The sequence below is a fragment of the Camelus ferus genome, chromosome 13, assembly GCF_009834535.1.
Source record: "Camelus ferus isolate YT-003-E chromosome 13, BCGSAC_Cfer_1.0, whole genome shotgun sequence".
NCBI classification, from domain to species: Eukaryota; Metazoa; Chordata; class Mammalia; order Artiodactyla; family Camelidae; genus Camelus; species Camelus ferus.
This window is the reverse complement of record NC_045708.1, coordinates 28,665,943-28,685,323: the sequence shown is the minus strand read 5'-3', so window position 1 is coordinate 28,685,323 and position 19,381 is coordinate 28,665,943. Positions and strand designations below refer to the sequence as shown.

General features: G+C 38.1%; 1 protein-coding gene across 1 annotated transcript in view; it reads right to left on the bottom strand.

Moving 5' to 3' along the window:
• The window catches only part of ZMPSTE24 (zinc metallopeptidase STE24), a 38,252-nt gene extending 20,872 nt beyond the window's left edge, over positions 1 to 17,380 (bottom strand). Inside the window, exons 1-6 of the mRNA XM_006188043.2 lie at positions 17,105 to 17,380; positions 15,135 to 15,281; positions 7,751 to 7,837; positions 2,681 to 2,797; positions 2,105 to 2,257; positions 872 to 1,013 (exon numbers count right to left, since the gene is read on the bottom strand). Of these exons, the coding sequence (XP_006188105.1) occupies positions 872 to 1,013; positions 2,105 to 2,257; positions 2,681 to 2,797; positions 7,751 to 7,837; positions 15,135 to 15,281; positions 17,105 to 17,227 (769 nt within the window). The 5' untranslated portion in view covers positions 17,228 to 17,380. The remainder of the gene's footprint in view (positions 1 to 871; positions 1,014 to 2,104; positions 2,258 to 2,680; positions 2,798 to 7,750; positions 7,838 to 15,134; positions 15,282 to 17,104) is intronic.
• Between the last annotated feature and the right edge of the window lie 2,001 nt (positions 17,381 to 19,381).

The window sequence follows — 19,381 nt, the reverse complement described above, 5'->3', positions numbered from 1 at the left end:
TGTATTATCTCGGCAGAGTTGAATAGCTGCAGCAGGGACCATGTGACCTGCAAAGCCTAAAATATTGACTATCTAGCTCTTTAGAGAAAACATTTGCCATACTATTGTTTAGAGAAAGCAAAACTGAGACCCTGAGGGGCAAAGTGACTTGTCCAGGATTCCACAGCTGGTGAGTGGTGGAGGCAGAACCGGGCTCGTTCATTCACATGGGTTTTAATTTATAGATTCTGAAAGTCATGGTTCTGCACAGTTTTTCTTTGCATCTTTGTCAGCTTTCTTGAGACTTTAGGAGTCTCATGTAAGGGAACAGATAGCTTAACTCTCAAAAGCAATCATCACAAAAGCAGAGTATAACTAACCTGAAGTACCTAATGGTACTACAGTTTTGGTTTATCTGCAGGCGAAATCAGAGTCCTGCAGGACACTGGGAGTTTTCTTGGGGGAGACAAAGTCAATAGCATTGGTTCCGTTTTGAGTCCCCAAATCAGGGCCAAATGGAATCTGACTAAGCAAAAGTCCAACTCAGTTACCTAAAGGAGCCAGGCAGGTAACAGAAGTGAATAAATCAGTCTCATATGACATAACAGGGAGGCCTTGGCCCAGAGCTGAAAACAGTACTGTAATGCCAACCAAACACAGCTGCACACAAGAGCAGGATTTAGCATCAGGCCACCAGGTGCTATCCTGGGGCTATGTCATCAATTCTTATATATCTTAAAAAGCCAAAATATAAAATCCTAATCGTTAAATAACAACAACAAAAAAACCTCCCAAACCCAACTGATTTGTTCTTTTATTAAAGTTTTAAGAATAAAGCACTCAAATAAAACAAATCACTCAAATAAAATCTTCTTACCTCACGGAGCCTTACCTTCAACAACATACACCTTAGTCAAAGGGAAGTCAATACTCTTTGCCATGACTTCAATTTCTTGTTTGAGCTTTCCCTCAGGCAGAGGTGTGAATTTGTCAAATAAAGGGGCAATGTAATCAGCATAGATGGTGACAAGCACCTGAAAAGCAAATGTGAGAACAACCTATGAATATATTCTTACAGAGAAACTACTCATTATACAGATTCAATATTAAAACAGCTATGTGATCCCAGCCCTGAGAACAGGGACCTTACCTGATTTGCTCTGGTATTCCTATTCCTAAATAGTAACAGAGAGCAAGCACTCAATACCTGTTTGATGGACCAAATCAAAATAAGGAGTCCCTAGATGGTAATGACTGAAAAGCCAAATGGTCCATTCAAAACTACCTTGGGGATTTCTGACACTTCATAAGTCCATCATAACTTGGAATTCTGCCTTTTGGGGTAATCATAATAGGCCTGAAGACTTTGCTAAAAAAAGAATTACTAGATCTTGACTGTTTTGGTTTGTTTGCTAACACTGGTGACCTGGCGTTCACAACTGTACACTTGGGTTGAAACAGCACTTTAAGCATTTTGGGAGCATTTCCTCTGCTCTCTCTCCTCTCACTTCAATTTGCCATACAACATATATTTGTAAATCCAACTAGCAGCCATTTTCTGGTCATGTTCCCACCAGTGGGACGTGAAGCACACATGCTCACACCACGTGTAATTCAGACTAAAAGAAACCTCATAATCAGTGCAGTTGTAGAGCTGAGAGGTGGTATTTTCTAGGGGCTGTGAACAGACCATTTTGATTGTGTTGTAGAGTTTGTGTTGTGAAGCAGTTAAGAATATGGAAAAGAGGAGAGGAAAAGAAGATGTGAGGAAGGGATAATGAGGGAGCAGCTAGAAGCTAGTTTTTAGTTACTTTTAATGATGCAATTTTCAGGCAGTTTTGAACTATGCCTTTGTGAGTTGCCACCGGAATGATGACTAAGTTTGACATTTTGATGACTTTTAGCTTCTAGGATCTATAAGAGTCAGTATAAGAAGAAGAAAATCTATAGTCAGAGTCAACTCTCCTACTTCTATACCTAAAAGCAGAAATCAAAAGAGTAATTTATATAAGCTTCTATTTATATTTCTTCTGCTTCTTAAGAACTGTTTAGATGCTAATGAAGATTAAATCACAGTTATCTCACCAAGGAACTAAAAGAAAACTGAGACAAAGATTTCACTTACCAGAGATACAACTAACGTAAACAGCCAGGCATAAATAAAAAAATAGTCACCACCAATTTTAATAATGTAAAGTAGAAGTGAAGACACAGGTAATAAAATGCATTGAGTCACAATGAATTTCTTGATTGCATCTTTCATGAAGAACCCTAAAGTCTGAAGAAAGAAAAGATCATCATAAGAAACTGAGAAACTGAAAAAAAAAAAAAAGAAACTGAGAAACTGCTTTTAAAATAACAAATGAATAGAAAGGATACATTATTAAAGCAATTTTTAAAATTAAAAGGCAGTGAGATTATATGGCAACAAGTAGCCTAAGACAATAAGTAAAGGTCTTGCATTTTAGAATTTAAAATAAACTCATTTAAATGTTATTAGCTGAAGAAACACTAGACATTAATGCTAGAGGAGTTTATGGCAAGACTTTATAATTTTCACTGTATCTGCAGTTCATTTTCCTCGATCAGTTCATACTCTAAACTAGCAAATTTTGTTTTTATAATTTTTGATTTTTTTACTACCAGCAGAGGACAAAAGATCTTCACATATAAAACAGAACATTTGCATTCTCTATTTTACCTGTTGATTGAAACCATGTCTTTCTTCTATCACAAAAGTATTATAAAGACTCCATGGCAAACCAGTCAATGCACTGAAAAGTGTAGCCAACAGCAGAAACACCAAGGACTGAGTGATCTAAACACAGGAAGAAAATAGTAGTTTTTATAGTGTAATATTAATTCATTCTTCAAATGAATTATTAGGGAACAAGTCGATGAGTATTTGCTGAGTACTTACTATATATAATGCAAGCAATCCGTTTAATTCTGTGGGTAATAAGACAAGGTCTGAAACATCACCTCTACCCTCTGAGTTTATTTGCAAGATAGGGAGGCAATAAAACTTCCTCTTTTACCACACGGGCACTTTATGAAAGTTACCTGAAGTCATTTAGACAAAAAATGGTTAAAGAACTCAAAAATGAGAGACAGGCACATATGCTGGGGAATTCAAGGAAGGCTTACAACACTAGAGACCTGGGATGCCACACTGAAGAAAGAGCTAAATTAGTGAAACAGGAGAAAAGAGGCAAGGAGTAATTTCACCCAATTTGCAAAAGCAAGGAGAGAGAAAAGAGTGCCCTGAAAGTGGAAGATGACAAGATGATGGGCTGGTTGGGAACAGGCAGAGAAACTAAGAATGGAGCACCAAAAAAACTGGGTCAGCACAGGTGGGGCAGAGTGTGCTAAAATTTTCACAGAGCCAAAATACAATAGAGGAAATTATCCCCAAGAATTACTTTAATTTCCTGTATAACAGGTCCTTAGGAGATTAAAAGTCAAGAACTGCCTCACTTTTCCTTAGTTTTTCTATGATAGTGGAGGACAAGGACTAATTAGTATGAAGGGAGCTGTGGGGAGGGGGAAAGGGCAACAAGGCAAATAGAACCCTTCTCCCCACCCCTCACCACGCTGTCTCTCTCTCTCTCACTCCCCAGGGTAAAACTGAATTCTTTTAAGGTAAATGTGAGTACTCCACCAAAACATACTTGATTTGGTAGCAAAGATGCAGCCAATATGTTTCTAAATACAGGCAGAGGGAGAGGAGAAGAAGAAAGGAGATCTGTCTGGCTACAACATACAGGGTGTTTTCCAGCACTTGTCCCCAAATGGGAAATGAGAAACTTTTTAAAAAACAGAGTCCAGGACCTTCCTCAAGACTACTGAATTGGCATCCCATCTTCCAAAAACACAACCATATTGTACAGGCTGTTTGAATACCTGCTCGTCTCACATAACATATCATGAACATCTTTCCATATCAAGAAATACAGGTTTACTTCTTCACTGACTTCTAATGACTCTAGAGTATTGCACTGTATATGTGGACACCTAGGCTATTTCCATCAGAACATTCATTCCAATGCTATAACGAACCCCTTTCATTCACTCCCCACAAATTCATAAAACTGAAAGGTCTGGGGTCAAACTCTGTAAAGATTTTTTATACCTACTTCCAAGCTGCCCTCTAGAAAAACTATACTAGTTTTCAGTCTGCTAGGAGCATGAGACTATTTCCATATCCCTCACCAATTGTGTCCTATCATTCTTTTAATTTTTTTTCCCAATCTGACATGATAGGCCAAAACAAACAAGCACAACTCTGAGATACTTAACTGTTGTATTAAAAATACATTTCTTTGATTGTCACTACGGATTTCTATTTTTCATGTGTTCAGTAATTGTATGATTTTCTGCCTTTGCCCATTTTTCTATTGAGGTACTCAATTTTTTCTAAGGAGTTCTTTCTATAAAGAGTTCTTTATGAAATACATTAATTTTTTTAAAAAATATTTTGTTTATTTATCATTGTATTATTTAATTATTTCATTTTGGCAGGAGTAGGGGAGGTAATTAGGTTTAGTTATTTTTAGAGGAGGTGCTGGGGATTGAACCCAGAACCTCATGCATGCTAAGCATATGCTCTACCACTTGAGCTATACCCTCCCCCAAAATATATTAATTCTTAATCAGTCACATGTGGCAATTTTCCCTCAGTTTGTGCTTTGCCTTTTAAATTTGTTAATACCAGGTTTTCCCACAGAAAAACTTTAAATGTAAATCTACCAAATTTTATCTTCTTGGTTTCTACGTTTGGTGTTATGCTTTTAAAATTTCTACATTATTTTAAAATTTATGGTCTCTTTGTTTTAGTACTTTTGAGATTTCTTTGTTTATATTCAAATATTCAGTTCATCTAAGTCTTTCTTTTTCTTTTAGCTTTTTTTTTTTTTTTTTTTTTCCGGTAGAGGGAAGTAATTAGGCTTTTTTTTTTTCTTTTCTTAATGGAGGTACTGGGGATTAAACCCAGGATCTCATGCATGCTAAGCACACACTCTTCCATTGAGCTATACCCTCCCCACCCCCACCCCAAGTCTTTCTTTTTCTTAGAGGATATAAAATAGGAATTTATTTTTTCTCAGTTAGCCTAAGGAAAGTCATAACTTACACCTTCTTCACTGATCTGAAGTGTCACTTTTATCATATAACAAGATTACATATACTTAGGCCTATTTCTGGCACCAATACACTGTTTAAGCTTTAGAATACATTTTTAATATCTAAGAGTAAAAGTTACCACTCATTATTTTACATATTCAGAATTTTTCTGGCCATTCTTTCGTCTTTAGTCTTCAGATTAACTATAAAATGTTTTATCATGTGTCCCTCACAAACTGCTCTGGGATTATAACTGTGTTCTATTCTTCTTTTAAAAGTTCATAAATCTCTTCTTCAATAATTCACTGAAGGATTTTGATAAGGCAGTGATATCAAGTTTAGCATTCTGCACAGAATCTACCAGTTTCTCCTTTTGAAAATCTAGACTTCGCTCATCTGTAATCTTCTGAAATATTCTCCATGAGCACCACTATACGCAATTAAGAAAAACTGAACCAATCTAAATGTTCATTATTAGGACACTAGTTTTATAAAAAATCTATATGAATATTCACACACACTCTTATTTACTTATGTTGCTTCATAACTGACTTTTCCATTCAACAGTAAGTTATATGAAATAACAGCACATAATACTTTTTCCCTGTCCGGCTGGCAAAAACAAAAAGATCACAAATATAATAAATATTGGTGAGGATGTAGGAAAAGGGTATTGTAGTGCACTGTGAAAAACATAAAACAAAAAGGCTGTTTTAGGTGGGAATTTGGTCAGCTATTTCCTCTATACCATGTACATTAGATTTGAATTTCACTTCCAGTGTTATCATCGTTCATTTCTTTGCTATATTTTCATCTTTATTGGCAAATTCCCTCTTTCAGTGATCCATTTTTGTAAAATGTCATGTGGATTTATAGCTGGGAGACCAGAAGGGAGACAACTGCACATTCTGAATCACTGACTAGCAGATGTGCAGTCACCAATCACTGACAGACTTTGAAAAAGGTGACGCGATTGGTCACTGTATGAGCATCGGTTATTTACAGTGATATGTGGCCTGAAGAGCTAGCAAGGAAGTTTGTACTTCATACAGTTATTTACATAACATACCGTGATAACTGAAATGTGAACCATGTTGTTGAGGGACTGTTGTTATTTAACAAACCATGGCATCTGAAATCTGTGTCTGTCAGAACTGTGCCAATGAGGACTGCCAGTACATGCAGCCATCAAAGAAACCAGAAATCTATATAAACAGACAGCAAGAGAGCTCTAAAACATTGTTAAATGCAAACATGGTTTCTCAGAACTTTATATAAAATACGACCCATTAAGGTACGGAATATTTTGAATATGTATGTATACAGATTGGGTTCATCAGTTCAAAAAATATTTATGGAGTAACTACCCCATGACTAGCCTTGTTCCAGGCACAAGTGACATAGCAGTAAAGAAAATATATAAGGTCTCTGCCCCCTTAGAGCCTATCAGGGTGATAGATAAAAAGTAAACAAATAAATAAGATAAATACAGATAGTGATAAGTGCCTTAATAAAGAAAATAAGGTGATGTGCTTCACTAAAGAGTGACAGAGGTATGTTATTTTAAATGCGGGTGGTCAGGGAAGGCCTTTCTGAGAAAGTGACATTTAAGATGGGAACGGAAGTAGGAGCCAGACATAATGTTTATATGACATCACTTTAAATCGTTTATGAAACAATGCAGAGAACATGCAAGTAATATGTAACAGCGCATATGGCGGGTCAGGTCCAAGACCATGAAGACACAGAGATATCACAGGAAGAAGACGTCTTAAAAGAGTTTGGCTGCTTTAGAAAAAGATATACAGAAAAGAGACACAGGATGAGCTGAGTTAAAGCCCAAGGTGCCTATCAATATAGAAGAGATCCTTCATTTCAAATAATCAGGAAGGAGAGAAGAGACTTGGCAATTTCCAAGGAAAAGTCAAAAGCAGTGTCTCAGCATCCATTACAGGCGGGAAGTCTCAGGTCTAAGGCTTTGATTCCAACAGCTGGAACTCCTGGAAGACTGAGGAGTCAACTCAAGCAGCTCAGTGGAGACTCCAGGAGATACACTCTCTGTCTCTGTTTAAAGTATCTGCTAAGCACGTGTGGCACAAGGTATCTAATTAGCGTGGGTTCAACAAAATTCATTCTTCCCCTTTCATTGCATAGAGTTATTCCCAAGAAGCAGCTGCCTAACCAGAGACTACATTATCCAGTTCCCTTTCATCTGAGACTAAATGACTGGTTCACCAACAAAATGTGAATGCAAAGGACAGGTATCACTCCAAAGCCAAGGGAGTTAAGAAGAGGATGCACTTTTTCTACCCTCTCATTCCATCTGCCTATTGGATGCAGAGAACTTAGGGGCCCTTACAGGATGGCAGAGCTATAGAAGAAGAGACTGGGTCTCTGGCTTACCATGTAAAAGGATGTCACCTGCTGGCACCCAAAATACTCACACTGGGCTATTATGTAATTGAGAAATAAACTATTGTGATAAGCCACTGCAATTCTGGGGTTTGCTATAGTAACCTGCATTGTCCTAACACAGCATGGGTGGATAAGAACGGTGCAGACAAAGAAGCCTCATGACAGTAGGAGCCAAAAAATTAACTAGTATAAAGCTGGCCAAAGACCGACAAATATACACTAATGAATCACATACCTCATATTCTGGTCCAAAGCCAGCATAGCCACAGAATCGTCCAGAAAGTCTCCAGAGATAAGGGATTCCTCCAAAGAGAAGGATAAGCTATAAAACAAAGTACATATTGGTCACATCTGAGCAGTACTAGAAACTATTATATGAGAGTATGTTACTGGAAAAAAGAGAGACCTATCTTATTTAGGATAAAATATACACTTAGATGAATACAAGCCAATTGAGATACTAAGTTTAGACTGTTAAAAGGCTTTTCCTGTACATTTTATTTGGATGCATTGTATAGTATGTGAATTATAACTCAGTAAAGCTGTTTAGGGAAAAAAACACAACTTTTGCCAAAAGAACACGACAAAGGCTTTAAGAATCAGGAAATGAGCTTAGAAAGGCTAAGCAACTTGTCCAAAATTCCTCAGGTAATGACAGAAATGGATTTTGAGCCAGGATTTCTGGCTCCATAACTGGCTTTCCTTGAAAGGAAACAGCCCTCTCCAGTCAGGACAGAGTATTAGTATTGGTTTAAGTAAAGAGTCAAGCTATCTGAGCCTTCTTTGAGTAAGGAAAAAGTGAGTCTTGAGGTAGGAGTCAGGGTTTCATAGAAGACCCCTTTCTCAGCACCGTTGGGCAGATAAAGTGAACACAGATATTCACCAAACCAACAAGACAATGAGTAAGGGAGCAGCTCTTAAAATGTAAAAAGAATACATGCTTACAAAACACGACTTCCCACAACAGATACTAAGTTTGTAGAATCATTTTGCCAAGAGGAGTCAATGTATTGTTTCTTCACCTGTGGAGCCTAGGAACACAATGTCAGTCACACTACTTGGTTAGAAGCACAATGTTCCCATTGGTTCAGACGTGGGCCCTTGTGGCTTTTGGGCACTGTCATATATTTCATAGGTGTCCTTGCAATCTACTTTCCACTTTTATATGTGTACCCATAAATAATACAGTGGATTATACATGCTTTTAAAGAATATGTATAAATGGCATCATGTTGTATTTATCTTTCTACAGCTTGCTTTTTACACATCTCTGTAGATCCATACATGTGAGTTTTAACTTTATTTGGTAGTATCAGTTTGTTCTCTAAAGCATTTATACCAAATTACAGTCCTAACAGCAGTGCTTGAGCATTCCTGTTTCCTCACAGTCTCACCCACACTTGGTGCTATTCATCTTTTAGGTTTTTACCAGTATGCAGGGTGGATATAATACCATGGGTCTTAAATATGGTCTCTGTGGACAGCAGCGGCAGCATTGCCTGGGAATCTGTTAGAGGTGCAGAGCCTCAGGCTCCACCCCAGGACTACTAAATCAGAAACCGCAAGAGGGGCTGGCAGTCAGTCTCCAGTTAAATCTGATGCACATAAAGTTTGAAAATTGTTGTTTTAATAAACTGCTTTTTTAAAGTCCCCCCACCCCTTAACTCTACATCCTGCTATTTCAACTTTACTATACCTGGCTCAATCTTGGATGTGAACTGTTTTCCCAGTAGACATGCTTTGGCACCACTGTATGCGGTATATGCTCCACTTGTTGAACTAATTGACTTGGGATGGCATTTCCTTCATGCTATTCTCAATACTAATAAATAATGCAGAATTAAGGATTTATAATCCTTTTGGGGAAAGGCTGGAATACCTATTATTAAAAGTCCAGCTTTTAAGTAAGCATCAAGGGTAACTTTAATATGAACTCTGAGCACATTCATGAATGCATTTGGAAACTACTACTGTAAACTTTGTTTAGCATGCTTTGGGGAATAAAAAACAAAACACAGTGAACAGTAAAGTCTCTCTGTTGGATAGGATGTCCTGTAGAAGGAGCTAATGATGCCAACAAAAACAAGTCCAGTGCTTCTGCATATATTATTTTACTTGAAAAGCAGGCAGGTCAGGGAGCACAGTCATCTGTATTTTATAGATAAGGCGACTGAAACTCAGAGAAGTTAAAGTAACTTGCCCCAGAAGACCCAATGACTAAGTAATTGCTATGCACTGAGCACTGTACTAACCGCTTCACTTACATTATGTTATCACCTAGTCCTTGCCACAAACCATAAGAAATATAGTTTAACATCAATCTACCTCTCAGCTTACAGAGGAGATAAAAAGAGACTCAGAGAATCTAAACTGCTCACCCAGAAACCAGCAGAAATTGGAGAAGCTACAATTTGAACTTTTCTCCTCTGCTCTACTTTACTCTCCGGCCATTTCATTTCTTGAGAAGGCTCTTTATTGACACCTATGAGATATCAGGAAAGTCGGTCTCGGAGAGGGGGCACACTTTATCTCTGGGTGCTCTGTCACATCTGTGTGAACAGTGGCATCTGTAACTGGTCACACAGGCCTCTTATGTTCCCTCAGGTAGGAAGTACCATAGCAAAAAAAAAAAAAAGCCTAAATTAATCTTTGTACTTGTTCTTTGTGACCAAGACAGAGGAATTATAACAGAGCATTTTTTTCAAAAAGAATATATATAATCAAGTCATGAAAAGACCTGGAAGAATCTTAAATACATATTACTAAGTGAAAGAAGCTAATGTGAAAAGGCTATATATTGTATGATTCCAATTAACTTTAATGAATGAATTAATGAACTTGTTTTCAAATAGAAAAGGATTTCAAAGTAACACAAAATGCTTCCTAACTGATGGTAAATGTAGCTTACTAATTCCCAAGGATAAATCTAGCACATTCAGGTTGTAGTCCTTAGAGTTTCAAGAATGGTTTCTTCAATGTAATTTTGAAGACTCAGAAAAGCAGAGTTTGAACCCAGTTCTCCCATTTATTAGTGTCACCTGACCATTATACGGGCTCGTTATTTAATTCCTCTGAGCCTTTGCTTTCTCATCCATAAAAAGGAAATAATAATGCCTTTACTTTCTACCTCAGAGCACTGTTGTAAACATCAAAAAACAATAAATATAAAAACAACATATGACTCACAGACATAGAAAACAAATTTATGGTTATCTAAGGGGAAGGGGGGGAGGAACAAATTAGGAGTTTGGGACTAACAAATACACACTACTGTATATAAAATAGACAACAAGGGCCTATTATATACCACAGGGAACTACATTCAATATCTTCTAATAACCTATAATGGAAAAGAATTTGAAAAAAATGTCTATATATATACAGATATATGTATACCTAAATCATTTTTCTGTACACCTGAAACACAACACTGTAAATCAACTAAACTTCAATTAAAAAAAAAAACAATGCATGAAGGGAAAATCACTACCCATACAATTATCATGATGATGACCATTACTCTTCCTGACTTTAGCCCATCAGTACTGCTTCTAGTTTGAGCCACAACACATTACAAAGCTCCCATTCTCTACATGGACCCTGCCTACCTCCATCATCTCCTGCAAAAACTGAACCATTCTCATGGTCCCAATTGTAATAACCAAGCTATCACCCATCTTTCCTGGAACTGTTTACCAGAGACAACAAAGAAGACTGTAAATATTTCTCCTGCCATTTACAATGGCCTTGTGGGGGTAAGCAAAAGAACTTCAAAGAATCAAACATCAATGAAGAATGAGGACAGTGTCTGAATTCACCACCTCTACTTCCATCTCTCTCTGAAGGCTGATTTCCTATTTGGGCCCTGACTCTAATAGAAGAAATGTTTCAGATAAATTACCAAAGCCAAATATAATCCACATTAATGCTAACTTTCCTGGCTTGGCTGGAAGGCACAGAGTTTTAATACTAATCTTCAATATCTCAGGAACTAAACCTAGCTTGGACTAGTAAAAATATAATTTAAAAAATCAATATTGAAAAGACTAATTACCAGCAAACACTGTGTACCCCAAAAGGCAATGCAATTTTATTTTTCAAACCATTTATTAATTTTTCTAAAATACCAAGATTTAACACTTCCAGAATTTTTGCCATTTTCCATTACCTTGAGGAAATGAGAAAGGTTTCTAATAATTTGGTTCTAACCACACTAGTCTTACTAGTCAATGTAAATTTTGTGACTAGCTAAACAATTCTGTAATCACTTAACAAAAATAGCCAGTTTCTTCTCTTTAACTGATGAAACAATTATGGTAGCCGATCTCAATTATTTTCACCATATGCTTCTTCGCCTTAGACATGTCTGCTGCGAACATCTTCACAGCATAACTAAATAGCTGTAAGGCAATTTTGCTGTGAAAGATAAAATAACTGGTTGACAGTTTTTGGTTTGACAGTTTGGTTTCAACTGGCTGAAATTTATTTCCTCCAGTTAGTGATGTCACTGATGGCTTACTGAGCTGACAGATGATGTGCCCCAAGAGTTGGTTTCTTATTTTGAAGCACACTACTTTGGAGGAGAAAGAAGCCTCGAGGGCCTCAGAGGTGCAGAGTTGAATCCACACTTCCCATAGAACTCTCGAACATCTATCAGTGGACATATGACAACATACCAAGAACAAACAATGGTGTAGAGGCTTCCACAATGTGATACAAAGCTCACTTACAAATATGCACCCTAGTATTTGGAAACTGATCTCTCTCTTAATGAAGGAAGAAGTTTTAGTGAAAAGGGAAAAAGTGCAATGCTGAACAATGAGACACAGGAAAAAATATGTCAAATACTATAAACAAAAGACTTGGAAAATAAGTGCTTAGGCCTAGCCCACAAAATGCAATCAGACATTTGTGCAGTACTGGCGTCAATCTACATACATTTTACGTGTATTCAAATGTTTTGATTTTGCAAGTCTTTTTAATTTTGTTATTCCCTTTTCATGTTTCATTATGTCCTTTTCAGTGTCCCTTTTAAATTTTTCATTATTTTATCTTTTACGGCAAAACTGCCTTATGGTCAATTGGTTATGTGGTGAAAATGCTTGCAGCAAAGATGTCCAAGGCAAAGATGCTTATGCTGAAAGTACCTAAAACTTTATTTTCAATTTAGGAATCTTCCTCTTAGTGGTCCTGAGGGATCTAAAAGAGTTCTGGAGGAGTTAAAACAGAGTATTTTTTCAAAAAGAGTATATATAATCAAGTCATGAAAAGATCTGGAAGAATCTTAAATACATATTACTAAGTGAAAGAAGCTAATGTGAAAAGGCTATATATTGTATGATTCCAACTATATGACGTTGCGGAAAAGACAAAACTATGGGGATAGAAAAAAGATCAGTTGTTACCTAGGATTCGAGGGAAGGTAGGATGAGCAGGTGGAGCACAGAGGACTTTTAGGACAGTGAACCTATTCTGTATGGTACTGTAATGGTGAATACATGTCATTATACTTTTGTCCAAACCCACAGAATGTACAACACCAAGGGTGATGTTAATGTAAACTACAGATGTTGGGTGATAATGATGTGTCAGTGTAGGTTCATCCAGTGGAACAACTGTACCACTGTGATGGGAGATGCTGATAGTGGAAGAGTTCTGTGCACATGTTGGGGCATGGGGTGTTAAGGGAACACTCTGTACTTTCTGTTCAATTTTGCTGTGAAACTAAAACTGCTCTAAAAAGTAGTCGATTTTTCAAAAAGAATATATAACCATTTTTCATTAATATAAATTTCTGCATTCTATTCATGTGTATATCATTTTATGTTGTACTATTTTATAGCCCTTAAAAATTTCAACAAAATATAACAACTTATTTTTGTGCCTATTGAAGTAAGCACAGCATGGTGGTTAAATATATGACAGCTATGTAGAATTAGCTACATTTCAGAATGACAGGATGGTGCTGAATTTTAAATTAAGTACTATAAAAAAAGTAAATAAATAAAGTATTATAAATGAATAAGGAGTTTTAGATCTGTCTTTAAATGTTTATTACATATTCCAGTTATTTATTGCTATTAATAAACCACTACAAAACTTAAATAATAAATAAATAGTTTTGGAGGAATAGTGATGATAATCATGATTATGATGATAAAAAACATAATGGCCAACAGTCGTGGAGCACTTACAATGAATGGATCAGGCACTGTTCCAAGCATCTTACTTATATTAACTAATTTTAATCCTCTCAACAACACTATGAATGAGGAACTATTACTACCATACAATTTTACAGTTTTAATGGAAAAGTGAGGCACAGAAGTGTTGAGTGACTTGCTTGAGGTCACACAGCTAGTATTGTAGAGCTGAGATTCAAACTGAAGCCACGAAATTCAGAGTCAGGTCTTAACCTCAACACCATGCATTTTCAATTATTCTTAGAGGTAGAAAACCAAGAATTGGTTTGAGGGGAGAGGAGGTTGAAAAAAATCTTATTCATTTTATGTGTATAGCACAGATACAAAAAACAGACATACAGTATATCTGTGGTATAAAAATTTCATGAAGGGGCAATTAGGAAAAAAATGGCTAAAAAGGTACCAGGGTCAGGGGACACAGTGAAAAGAAGGCTGAGAAACCCAGGCCTGTACTTGACAGCCTCTCTTCGTTTAGCATGGGAGAAGGCTGGCCCTGTTTTACTAAGTAAAAATGATCTGTCACTCATCATTTCATTCAATTAATATGAATTATATGCTTATTATATGCCAGGTACTAGATATAAAATGATGAACAAGACCTTAAAGTACCCTGTCTTTAAGTCTGTCAGCTAAACAGGCCAATTTAATACAATGTGGTAAGTGCTCTGATAGGAACAATGAGGATGCTGCTTCATCCGGACTTGAGGCTTGGGGAAGTTCCAAACGGTTTCTTAGAAGAGAAGATGTCTCACTTGGATCCTAATAGGAGAGGAGGGATTAATCAGGCCCCAGTGAGAGAGGGGAGATGAACTGGGGTGGGGGGGTGGGGGGGTGCTCCAGGGAGAGATACCAGCATGTGAAAAGGCTCCAGATCATAAGAAACCAAGCTGGGTAGGAGATGGACAGAAAGAATTTGGAGGAGAGAATGAAAAGATGGGGCTCAAGTAAGCAATGGCTGGTCAAAAAGGACCTCATAAACCATGCCAAGAAATCTGGACTTCCCCCTGAAGGAAACAGAGAGACAGTGACAGGTTTTACATAGGAGAAAAACATGATCAGAATCTTGCTGCAGGAATCCCTTGGCTGCATGTGCAGGAGAGGTTACAGAGTTAAGACAGAGGTAGGAAGACAAATTGGGATTGCCACAAGAATAACTTATGACATAAGGTTCTTTTTTCACGCCTGGCCTCAGGGTAACAGTTACCATATTCTACAATTTTCAACTGACTAAACAGTTATGTTTCCGTGCCTTTTGTTCCACAGTCATTACTATCAATAACTAAGGTTAAGAAAGCATTCTGGGATCTGTAGGTATGGTACCCTCTTTAGTGTCACAAAAATACAAAAATGAAAAAAAAGAATCACAAAGTACTAAATAATTTGACAGATTCTCTCTCCAAGAAGTAAATTACTCACAGTGCCTTCAATCTCCGAATACAGTCCTGACCAGAAGCTGAAAGTACTTTTATCCAGCTGATACAGTCGAGATTTCTCGAATGTTTCTGAATCCATGATCTGTCCTAACTCCAGTGGTACATGAGTTGTTGTTTTATATATCCGTCTCTGAAATATTTTGAAGAAAACACCTTAAGGAAACAGTCAAACTAACTCATTACTTATTACAGTAGCCATTTAGGATAAAATTTTGAATGGTTTATAACATTACCTTGTCACCGAAGCCTTTGAATTTGCTTTATACATACAAAATACTGTATTTGATCAAGTACACTGACCATTAAAACAACTGGAAAGTAAAAGTAGAAACAGAGAATCTGAAACTAGCTGACTAGGTGAATTTAAAATCAAGGCTGTCATCACACTTCAGTTTACACATGTAAACCAAAATTGTAACATCACAAAGGGTACCACTCATTACAGGTATAACATACATCCTTCAATACAGAAAACAAACTCATGGACAGAAGAAAGAAGTAAATGCGCTAACCATGAGTATTAACAGATATTATGGCTAGTGATTTAATTTGGTCCTAGAAGCCAATTAAGGGAAATTCGAGGCATGAGAGAAATAGATCAGGTCTTCAAGAAAGACAAACTTTCTCATTATACTAAATTCCATAAAGTAATTTCAGCCCATGGGACACAATACAAGGAACATATGCCAAACAATATAATGGATAGCATCTTCTACAATGATTTCACAACAAATGACTTCTCTATGGTTGGGCACCTTACCAAACCCTTGGTAAGAGGCATTAAAACATAAATGAATAAAGAAGACATTATCGAAAAGTAGTTACTGTTACTAGGCTTGTTATCAAAGTAAGACAGATAGTTGTTTAATATTCCACCCCCAACTTAAGCACTACTTACTGTGTGTTTACATTATGCAAAGGATCTTCTCTAGGCCTACAAGATTCTGTACTAATGAAGCTATCCTAAAGAGCTAGTCAGAGAACCTAGTACTATACAGCTTAACACCTCTTTGAATATCCTGGACTAAAAAAAAAAAAAAAAGAGAGAGAGATCTAGATATAACCCAGACATTGACAAATATAGAAAAATTTAAAATTTCAATTTAAAGATTCATACAGAATGTAAACTGAGAGAAGAAACTGCAGAGGAAAAGGATTGTAATGCTCATGAAAAAGGTTCCAGCAGTTAAAAAGAGTTTCCTCACCATCATGGTTGAAATAATTCAGTGACAAAACAGAAGAACGTAGGTAAAGCAAACCAGCAGTGAAAGAATGTGACAAAGTGTTCAATTAAAATCTATCTCATTTAAAAGTTCAAATCTCTAATCTATCAAACTGTTAATTATGATTATCTTCAAGGAACTGTTATTAAGTAACTTTTACTTTCTACTTTACTGTTTGACCAAAAACAATAAAGACGCTTTTAAGAAAATATTGTTCTTTGGGCAAAAACAAATATACTTTTTTTTTTAAAGTAAAGAGTTCAGGTTCTTGGAAGGACTGCAAAATCTTTTATTTTCAGAAAGTGATTTCCTAGTCCTGTGGTTGAGCGTGACAAGAAATGTCGAAGTTGTGATTCTAAAATATTAGCATCTTCCTTCTGAAGGCTTATGGGTGCCAAATTTAAAAGAGGTTAAGTGTGGGCCCGAGAATCCCAAGGAAGCTATGGGGCAAGTACAGAGCTCAGGCCTGACAAGGCTGCAGCCCTGCCTTCCCTTTCATTAGGCCCTAAGCGGCCTGGGTCCCAAGATCACGTTGCGGAAAACGTCCTGAGGCACCAGATCCGCTCAAGGCCAACCCGGCCATCGGGCAAGTTAGGAGGCTCAGTAGGAACCCATAAAGTCGAGGCCGGTGCTGGGGCCGCAGCAATTCATCCAGGGACTTGGGGTCGAGACCGAGGCTGGCCTACAGCTAGCTGGTGTCGGAGGTCAGGTGGGCCCTGTCTAGGCTCACCTGCCGCTGTGCTAGGAAGGTCTCCCAAAGATACACTGTCCAGGAAAAGAGCAGCACGGCTCCGAAGATACGCTTCTCGGCCGGCATCTCCCACATCGCGTCCAGCGACGCCCACACCCCCATGGCCACCCGGTTCGGCCGGCTCCTTCAGCATGCACTGGTGCCACACCAACACCGGTCCCCTCAGAGTGTCCCCGCAGTGTCACAGCGTTATCCGTCCCTTCCGACCGCCACGGAACCGACACTCTCCCCATCCTACCCACTCCGCTCAGCCGGCAGTGTTACACAAACACTCTTCCCCAGGCTAACGCCCTCTAGGGCCGCCTAGAGTCCGGAACAGGGCAAGCCCCGCCTTCCTCACTTCCGGCCTGAGGAGGCCGGGCGCCCAAATGCAGAGTTCCGTCCTCCGCCAGCCTCTGCTCCCGCTCCTCGCCTGATCACGCTAAGTTGCGTTGCACCAACGTTCTTCCCCCTCCCCTTCACCCCTGGTTCCTCTGAGGGTTCCGCTTTCCCTCCTGGGCCTGGCAGCGCGGCGAAATTCTCCGATTTCTAGCCTAGCGAGTAGCAGTTTCTTCCTTTCGTTCCGGAGCTTGCACTGGCGGGTGCCTGTGCAATACTTTCCGCGGCCAGGACCAGCCCACTGATAGACGGGGCTAAGCGGGAACGGACGGAGTGGGCCCCACCCTGAGGTAGCTGGGAAGAACGGGAGAGGAGCCGGCTTCCCAGGCTCTAGAAATCATTCCCATGAACTGGTGCTACTCAGGCCGTAGTGTGTTCATGCCTGGGATACCTTAAGACTAAAGGGATAGTTAAGAGCGGGACTGGGCATTATAAGTGCAGTGTTTTGGCCTGTACTGAATTCAGGCATGTTAGAGAGTAGATGGTAGTAATGAGAATTTTCTTTTAAAGATCTCACCTCTTCCATCCCAAGTGAAGTCAGAGGAGGCATTTTGCCCAAAAGTGTATGCCCTGGGGAAAAGCAAGGATAGCGTAGGTTAGAAATACCTTAAGTGCAAGGGCTTTGCTTTATCTAGGAACAAACTCATGTCAGAGCTCCCGTGCCATGTTTGCCTTGAAATTCAGAAATGAAATGTGGTTACAGCAACGCCTGTTTACACGTTGATTTGACTTGAAATTTTTTCTGACCTAAGATAAGTCTTATTTAGTTGATTTGACGAAGACACTGGCGTTGCTAATTTGCATACTTACAGTAAGTTGAGCTAAATCTGGAGCTGCAACTTACATTTAAATTAAGGTGATTTTCCAGTGCTAAAGATGTGTTGCAATTAACAATATCTCGAATTTCTCAACTCTTCCTAAATGCCTCTCAGTGAGAGTAATTAGTATAATTAAAAGTCACTTGAGAAAGTGGGCTCTAATGATAGGACAACAAAAATTTTTTTGCAAGTAAGATGGTTTCCAGTTCTTTGCTTTGAACGAAATTAGTGGTGGATCTAATTGAACTGTCAGCTGATAAAGGAACACTATTGGATTCCTGGCGACTGAAAAAAATGCAAAACCTGAAAGTTGAGGATTATGTTTTATTCAAGGATGCTTCTGAGACCAAAGCCTGGGAAGGCAGCCTCTCAGATAGCTCTGAGGGACTGTTCCAAAGGGCTAAGGGAGGAGCCAGGATATTGAGTTTTTCCTGGAAAAAACAAAACAAAACAAAACAAAAAAAACATGTAGTTGAACACCAAAGAGTGCTAATCACAAAAAACAAACAAACAAACAAACAAACAAAAAACCCCCAAGCATCTCGGGCCAATAATTTTAGTTCTTATTTATGTATAGGAAGATGCAAGAGTCTAGGCTCATTGAAATTATTCCTTTGATAGGCATCTTAACAGTCCAGGGTTGGTATCCTGGTTTTCTCCATCCTGAGTTCCCCACAGGGCACACCGTGAGTGTGGCTGCAGTAGGTAATGGCTTGATGGTGGGCAACATTCTTTGTTTACTGAAATGATAAGTAACATTTTATTTTGTCCACAAAACCAAATAATTGAATATATTCTTCTAACAAAATTACCAGTATTACCATCAATTTATGTGAATAATACTTCTCAGAACTGTATCTATGAAGACAAAAAATAAATAAAATTGAAAGTGAACCCTGGTTATCTAGCAGTAAGAAACAAGTCATTCAGATACATGAATTAATTGGTGGGGAGGTTCCAGTCATCTCACTGAGAGATGCATTTCCAGTAGGATTTTACCTTTTACATTTATGTATTACCAAAGTTTCTAATAGTGTCATTTTGAGCAGCTAATAGTAAT